Here is an 8,812-nt window from a genome sequence, read left to right on the forward strand (position 1 = left end):
CAAAAACTAATATAACAGTTTGATGACTAAAGTTGTAGCATGTAAAGGGCTAGAAATATAAATATATTTGATCTAAAATGTATAATCTATTAGACTGTGGGGTGTCGTATATCTTTTTACAGACGTCATCTTAGACTGATTATATAATCTTTGTCATTTTTCAACTTTTAAAAATGGTTAGGATGTGTTGTTTGTGTTTACCACTGGCAAAAGGAAAAGAGCAAAATAATGAATTTGAATGGTAAATAATGGAGAGAGATAGAGAGAGAGAGAGAGGTGGAAGTGTACTTGTGAAATTACCACCGACAAATTATTTAAATGAGGGGTGGTGTCTAACGTCGGTAAAGGTTGCCAAATCAACATGCCACACCCTATAGTCTAATGTGTTCTAAAAGAGAGAATGAAGAGTTTAACATGTAAAAACATTGAGTGTGGATAAGAGGATATAACATCAAATTGGTGTCATCTCATCCATAACACCATCATAACACAAAGGGGGAAATGATGTTTCAAATGTTATATCATGTTAAGAGGTAGAGAGAAAAAATAGAGAAAATTATTTGATTGGTTGATGAAGAAGATAACCAATCATTTTTCTTGTTTTATCTCGTCCTCGTTACCACAAAATCCACCCTAACGAGTTTCAACGAGTTGGGGGCGGTGTCCCCCGTCATGATACCGTTGAGGCATATCATATCAGCTTGTTGCTTTTCGTTTTTAGCCATACCACATGCTCTAAAGGGTTAGAAATGTTATGTTGAACCTTAAATTTAGCTAAACTATTTCTACCAATAATTTTCTACCGATAGTTTTAAAAATCAATCTAGTTTTACAAAAAAAAAAAAAAAAAAATCCTTGTTTAGCCGCTCAAAACCACAAACACTTCCACCTAAAGTCAAGAAATATATAGGTAGCAGCCAAGTCTAGCCCGTAGGGTTACGAAGGTGTTGTTGACTACAAGAGCAGATAAAGTGAATTAATGAGATGAGGCCAGGCTTCACATGTCATATGCGTCCGCATATGAATCAACATGCAATTTACATGCCGTTAGTTGCTCCCACATGCAATTTCCCTCTTCATTTACATTTATATTCCCAACGCATCTCCCAACACCTTCCCTCATTTACTCTCACTAATTAATTTCTTACTAAAATATACCCTTCAACACCTAAAATAGTAAAATTATAACCGAAATGAGAAAAAAAAACCAAATTAATAACTTAACTTAATTACGGCTAATCACCACTCACCATCCATTTTACAGTCTCCTTGAAGAAGCTAATCACGGATCTTAAAATTGGACAGGTCGTAAATGGTGAGCCAAGATTTTTGCGACACCTTAATTAGTAGTTGACATTGTCTTACAAAATGGAATATATATCTCTGAAAAACAGTTCGTTTAGTATTCATGCATTTCAGTGATTGCGTACTTTTTTTTTTTTTTTATGAAATTAACTACAAAACACTTTTTTTTTTTTGTAATATTGGAGCAAACATATCCTGTGCCTACGTACAACCCCCAACATAATGATCAAGAATGGCCAGTGGTAAAGAGATAACAAAAGGTGCAGGCCACACTTACTGCTATTCAAAATTTACAGGTGAAAACATTTAATAACCTTCAACCACCGCTAGTAAATTTCCCTTTATAATTACCCCCACAGCCAAGTTTTTGTGAATCCCATTTCCACTTTCACTTTCCACTTCCTCTTTCTCACAAGCGACACAGAAAATCTAACGTATGAGTATGGGTTGCTTATTATGGGTACTGTTGGCAACTGCAATGACGTTGTTAAGTGGTGGGAATCATGTAGTCTGTGGACAAGATTACGGCCAAGATGGTGGTGGCGTTTTTGACGCAGCGGCGCCGGAGGCAGCAGCGGCAGCAGCAGCTACAGAAATGGTGCCGGCAATGTTCATATTTGGAGACTCACTCATTGACAATGGAAACAACAACGACTTGGCTTCTTTAGCTAAAGCCAATTATTTCCCTTATGGCATTGACTTTAATGGAGGTCCTACAGGCCGATTCTCTAACGGTTTCACCATGGTTGATGCTATAGGTTCGTATATATATATCCTCTGTGTGTGTGTGTGTGTGTTTCTTCGAGTATATATTGATCTCTAAAATGTGGGATTTGTAATGCAGCGGAACTACTGGGATTGCCACTTATACCAGCCTATTCGCAAGCTTCGAGTTCCGCAGATCAAATGCTTCATGGTGTCAATTTCGCATCTGCTGCCGCTGGAATTCTCGACATCACAGGCCGAAATTTTGTAAGCTCAAATTTCCCTTAGTTTGATAGATCAAGATTATCTTCTATAGTTGCTAAAGTTACCAACTTTAAGGTACTGGTAGGTGCAAGTTGTTTAGCTTTTTAAAGGTAGATTTGGATCATAATTGGTGGTCATAACTAACTCATCATTTTCGCGACTTCTAAAAGTGGTATGTGTGTCGTGCTAATCGGATAATAAATTCTTGATTGTAGGTGGGTAGAATCCCGTTCAATCAACAGATAAAGAACTTCGAAAATAGTTTGGATCAAATAAGTAATGCATTGGGTAGAGCAAATCTTGGTCAGGCTCTCTCTCGTTGCATTTTCTTTGTAGGAATGGGAAGTAATGACTATTTAAACAACTATCTCATGCCCAATTACCCTACTCGAAACCAGTACGATGGCAACCAATATGCTGATCTTTTGTCCGAAGAATACACCATTCAACTTCGTGTAAGTTCTTAAACTTTATATATAAGCTTAATTCGTAAACATATTTGTACGTTTGTATTCATTGGAATTAAGTTTTGTTTTGTTTTGTTGAATATAATATAATATAATATAATATAGCAACTTTACAATCTTGGAGCTCGGAAGTTTGTTCTAGCGGGGCTAGGGTTGATGGGTTGTATTCCTAGCATCTTAGCGCAAGGTACTACAGGAAGATGCTCCGATGAAGTAAACCAGCTTGTCCTACCTTTCAATGCAAACATGAAGACCATGATCAACAACCTAAGCGCAAATCTTCCTGGTTCTAGATTCGTTTTCATCGACGTTCATAACATGTTCCAAGATATTCTAGCAAACGCTAGATCTTATGGTATGAGCTACCATATTTTCCTTTTTAATTCCATGTATTAAAACACCAAGTATTTAAAGGATTTTGATGGCATATGCAGGTTTTCGAGTGGTGAATAGGGGATGTTGTGGGATAGGGAGAAACAGAGGGCAGATAACATGTTTACCATTTCAAACACCATGTCCGAATAGGAACGAGTATGTGTTTTGGGATGCGTTCCATCCAACAGAAGCAGTGAATGTGTTGATGGGGAGGAAGGCTTTCAGTGGTGGTACTGATGTTGTTTATCCAATCAACATTCAACAACTGGCGAATCTGTAGTACTGTTCAACGCGTCTATGTCCACCTAATTAACTATGAAGAAATCTGTGTTTCTTTGTGTTTTTCGTGAGATGGATGATCTCTAGGCTATGATCAAGATGTGATTTAAATATATTCGCCTTCATTTTAACCTTATTTACACTTTACAATGTCGAACCTTAATATACTTTACAAATTATTAGTGCGATGAAAGCTCCAATATGGAAAGCGAAATTTTACACCAAAAGTTGGGCTGATTGGGTTTTTAGAAACAGGGACTGATTTCGTATCTGCGTGTGTGTTTTCAAGTCATCAACAAAGAAAAAAGAGGAAAAATATTGGACCAAATGCTTGATGTTTTTAGCAAATAATTACAAGGAAACAGGTCATAAATTACAATGCTAAATTAGCTATATTCTACTCCTATTTACTTTGGAGACTGACGAATGTCATATTCTACTCTTATTTATAACAAAATACCTAAACCCCCATATAACCCACTACCCTAAATCAAGGAGATAGTGAGGAGGTTACAAAACATATGAGCTTGGAGACTAAGCAATCAACAAACACATTCTTAATCTTAATCTTAAAAATATAATAAAGTACTAATTGAAATTGAAAAATATCACTAAAACTAGCCAAAGATTGGGCCAGCCTTCAAGCCCATGCCTTGGCTGTCCTATGAGCCCACTGGTCCGAAATGAGTCCTCAATATTTTGCCTCTCAGTTCGACATCCTCTTTGTGTTTCACCATGTTTTTTGCTTTAAACTTATCAATGTTTGAATCGCACATGCTTCAACTTTACATTTTTGGATGGACTTCCCGTTCAAAAAAAAAAAAAAAAAAAAAAAAAAAATCATCATGGCATTTGTTCATTTGAAGCTACAAACTCTATGATGACTTGCCTTTTTTCCATACATTCCCAAATTAAGTTTCATATCAGTGTGTAATTTGCTTCTTTGGAAAAGTGGATTCTTCAGCAATGTCAATACCTAAAAAGGTTGGGCCATGGGGTACATAGGGTAGGAGGAGATCTCGTGGTCAATGTTTTAAAAACTAATTTGAATCGGCTACACCAAACGGTTGGACTAGAAACCGATAAAATAAACGGTTCAACTATTATCAGTTTTATGCCTACTTCTAAGCTACAACGAAACGGCCGTTTTCAAAGACCCGGTATTTGAACCGGTAAAACATATGAAAAAATAATCGTTTTGCTTAATAAACTTTTGTGATCTTTTTTAAATCTATTTGGATTTTTCTAAATAGAAAAATGTGATAAATATTATGAAGTTTTTTGATATATTTATATTTAACTAAAATTATATTTCGTTTCAACATTATAATTTATTTTTCTTTTTGATATATATGGATTTATATAAAACTTACAATTATTTATTATTTTAATGAATTTGAATTAATCTTAAACAATAAATTCTTTATTTATTTATGTATGAATAAACAAAAAAAATGAAAGAAAAAATAAAAATTATAGAAACCGATTGACCTGACGATCAAATTGGTTAAACCGGTGCTGTTCAATTAAAAAACCGGTTTTTGAACGCCACAGTCATTCATCAAGAAACTTTAGCTGTGTTTCAATTCAAATCTAGATTCCTTTCCTCGCAACAAAATCATATTAGCAAACTACAGTTTTGCGATTAAATCAGTGTAACCAAAACAACAAAACAATCTACAAATCACCTATACATCTTTACACACATATTCCACCTAATATGCTATGCAATCTCATTGGCTATCACTAAAATCAGCATCAATAACCTCACCATCACCATCTCCACCAGAACCAGACCCCTTACCAGCTTCACCACCTTCACCACCACTCGCAGCAGCAGCAGCACCACCACCACCACCTTGGCTGTAAATAGCCTGACCAACCTGCATCATTTCTTGATTCAACGCAGCCATGGCATCCTTCATGCTCTGAGTTGTCCCACCAGATATCGCATCTTTAAGCTCTTTCAACTTCGCCTCCACCTTCTCTTTCACTTCATCAGGTACCTTCTCTCCCACTTCCTTCAGCTGTTTTTCACACTGATACACAGCCGATTCAGCTTGGTTCTTTGTATCAATGGCTTCCCTCTTCTCCTTATCCTCCTTCGCATACTTCTCAGCTTCTGCCACCATCCTCTCCACCTACAATAACAACAAAATTTTCCTCAATATCCATTAACCCTAAACAGAGCATATCACGTTGTATATTAACCCTAAATCATACCTCATCGGAAGGCAATGTGCTAGCACCAGTGATAGTAATGTCCTGTTTCTTTCCTGTTCCTTTGTCAATGGCTGTGACTGAAAGGATACCATTGGCGTCGATATCAAATTTGACCTCGATTTGAGGGACTCCACGTGGAGCTGGAGGGATTCCATCCAATCGAAAGCTTCCAAGAGATTTGTTATCACGTACGAATTCTCTTTCCCCTTGAAGAACATTGATTTCAACACTCGTTTGACCATCAGCTGCTGTCGAAAATACTTCTGATTTGGAGGTTGGAAGTGTTGTGTTTCTTGGAATGATCTTCGTCATCACACCTCCTAGGGTTTCTAAACCCAGCGACAATGGTGTCACGTCTAATAACACAATATTGCTCACATCACCAGACAAAACACCAGCCTAAATTTATAAAAGGCAACATCGTCATGACCTTTTCCTAAACTGTTGTTGAAAATTGGAGTAAAGATAGGATATATATACAGACCTGAACCGAAGCTCCAAGAGCAACAACTTCATCTGGATTGACTGTGACATTTGGTTCTTTAGATGTCATCTTTTTAACAAGCTCTTGAACAGCAGGGATACGTGTTGATCCACCAACAAGAACCACTTCATCAAGATCTTTCAGAGAGAGGTTTGCATCTTTTAAAGCTGTTTCAACAGGCGTCTTTAGCCTATTCCAAACAAATTGGTTTTCGAAAGTTATCATCTTGAAGAACGACAATTACTTGAATCATCAAGCAAACAAATTAACTCAAGTACCTGTCTAATAAATCTGAGCACAACTCCTCAAACTTTGCCCTTGTTAGTGTAGTATCAATATGTTTTGGGCCATCTGATGTTGCTGTAATAAAAGGTAAACTGCAAAAAACAGAACCCATGATCGAAAAACTTGCCATGAAAGAAACCAAACTAAAAAAAAGAAGACTGAAAACGCATCATCTACCTGATATTAGTTTGGGTCAAAGTGGATAACTCCATCTTTGCTTTCTCAGCAGTTTCTGTGAGACGTTGAAGTGCTTGTTTATCTTTAAGAAGATCTATACCTTCATCCCTCTTGAAAGTTTCAGCAAGCCAATCAACAATTCTCTGTTTAAAATTCAAGAAACATGTTAGAGATTTGGTTATCAAGAATGAATTTGTTACACGCGACATGATCCTAATTCCTCACCTTGTCAAAATCATCTCCTCCCAAATGGGTGTCTCCTGAGGTTGAAAGTACCTCAAAAACACCATCACCAACCTCAAGCACTGCATAAAGATGAATCTAAGTTATCAATGGCGCAAGGGTAGAACTAGAACTATTTAGGCAATCATAATTTCACAGATGAGAAAGGGAAAATTACCTGAAACATCAAACGTTCCACCACCAAGATCAAAGACTAGAATTGTTTCGTTGTTTTTCTTCTCAAAACCATAAGCCAATGAAGCAGCAGTTGGCTCATTGATAATGCGAAGAACCTCAATACCTGCAATTCGTCCGGCATCTTTGGTCGCAGTTCTTTGGGAATCGTTGAAATATGCTGGCACTGTTACCACTGCTTTCGTAACTTTATCACTCAAAAACTTCGATGCGTCATCCACTAGCTTCCGCAGCACCTAAATTGAACAATTCGTTGAATGAAAAGATGAATTTCATCGAATTAAACGATAAATAGAGATCGATGAAGATGAATTGAAGTGGGTACCTGTGCAGAAATTTCTTCAGGGGCGAATTGTTTACCAATAGCAGGGCAATCTAATTTGACATTTCCATTATCGTCTCTGATCACTTTGTAAGAAACCTGCTTCGATTCTTCATCGACCTCCATCATCTTCCTCCCAATAAACCTCTTCACAGAGAAGAACGTGTTCTCCGGATTAACCACCGCCTGCCGTTTCGCAATCTGACCTACTAACCTATCTCCATTCTTACTGTACGCTACTACCGACGGCGTCGTCCTCTGCCCCTCGGCGTTCGTAATTATTGTCGGTTGCCCTCCTTCCATAGCAGCCACCGCCGAATTCGTCGTACCCAGATCGATTCCCACCACCTTCTCGCTCACCACCTTCAACACGCGTCGCCTTTGAGGTCTCAACGTCCATGATCTCGGGCTATACGATGTGGGTTTGCCGAAAAAAGATGTTCTTGGATTAGAGCTACGATCGATGATGTGGGGTTTGAAGGAACAAGAAGGGGATAGAGTTGTTGTAGACATTTGGATGAATTGAATCTTGGTGTGTTTTGAAATCAAGAATGCTAATTGCTAAGCAGTTGAATAGATGAGTGTGTATGGGAGTGAGGTGAAAGGGTTTATTATAATCAGTACAGAAGAATTGAGAAATTATGGGCAATTGGAAGAAAATAGAAGGAAGTGGAGGGTTCTAGAGAAGCCTTGTGATTTAGACGTGGTTGATGCATGGAACATGCTAGGGGTTTCGTTTTATAATGTACAAATATTATTTGGACGTAATATTTTTCTAAAATAATACTGTTACACGTGACAACTATAAACACTTCTATATGAGATTATGATGTAATATCTCAAAACATGAAGTCATGAGACTCGAGTTTTAAATAGTTTATTCATCTTCTAAAAGTATTCAATTCTCAAATAATACTGCGACATGGTATAATTTTATGTTCTTTCTGTTTCATATTTATTGTCTTTTTTTTTTTTTTTTTTTTTTTAATTTTTAAAGTATTTATTATCTTCAACTTTAATCTTATATAATTTTGTTTTTTATATATAATACTTGATATAAACTATATGAATTAATTATGTTTTAAATGTTTTTTCATTATTATAAGTTTTATCAAATAATATATAAGACAAATAAAAATATTTAAGATTAAAATTAAAAAATTAAGACTTCAAACTAAAAATATGAGATGAAACTTGAAAGGATTATAACTTTGTAACAAGTGCGGTAATGATCTTTTGATAGGTTATTAATCATATATTTTTAACAAAATCAATTAATATAAAATGTTGATACGTAAAATTATTTGTGTAATATAAAAGATACATAGATCTAAAATAATTAAAAACAATGGGTCATTTCTACTTTTAAAATAAGACTAGCTTTACCAAAAATGAAGGCATTTAGGAATTTTCTAACAATAACTCTAAATAATATATTAATTTAGCTACATATTTTGTAACAAGTATATTTAACCAATTTGTTTGGCTACTAATGAATGAATTTGGTTT

The 8,812-nt window shown here is 36.0% G+C and overlaps 2 protein-coding genes across 2 annotated transcripts; one reads left to right on the top strand and one right to left on the bottom strand.

Moving 5' to 3' along the window:
- Window positions 1–1,667: 1,667 nt before the first annotated feature.
- Window positions 1,668–3,531, top strand: LOC145001822 (GDSL esterase/lipase At1g71691-like). The gene is made up of 5 exons (XM_078961168.1): window positions 1,668–2,063; window positions 2,150–2,277; window positions 2,490–2,729; window positions 2,847–3,096; window positions 3,176–3,531. Exons 1-5 carry the CDS (start codon window positions 1,742–1,744, stop codon window positions 3,394–3,396), a joined length of 1,161 nt encoding a protein of 386 aa, XP_078817294.1. The 5' UTR covers window positions 1,668–1,741; the 3' UTR covers window positions 3,397–3,531.
- A 1,421-nt stretch (window positions 3,532–4,952) lies between these two features.
- Window positions 4,953–7,996, bottom strand: LOC145001925 (stromal 70 kDa heat shock-related protein, chloroplastic-like). The gene is made up of 8 exons (XM_078961253.1): window positions 7,307–7,996; window positions 6,965–7,217; window positions 6,790–6,869; window positions 6,565–6,707; window positions 6,381–6,479; window positions 6,103–6,292; window positions 5,619–6,017; window positions 4,953–5,536 (listed from the first exon to the last, which is right to left on the bottom strand). Exons 1-8 carry the CDS (start codon window positions 7,814–7,816, stop codon window positions 5,129–5,131), a joined length of 2,082 nt encoding a protein of 693 aa, XP_078817379.1. The 5' UTR covers window positions 7,817–7,996; the 3' UTR covers window positions 4,953–5,128.
- Between the last annotated feature and the right edge of the window lie 816 nt (window positions 7,997–8,812).

The sequence above is a fragment of the Lactuca saligna genome, chromosome 6 (assembly GCF_052625555.1).
Source record: "Lactuca saligna cultivar CGN05327 chromosome 6, ASM5262555v1, whole genome shotgun sequence".
Taxonomy (NCBI): Eukaryota; Viridiplantae; Streptophyta; class Magnoliopsida; order Asterales; family Asteraceae; genus Lactuca; species Lactuca saligna.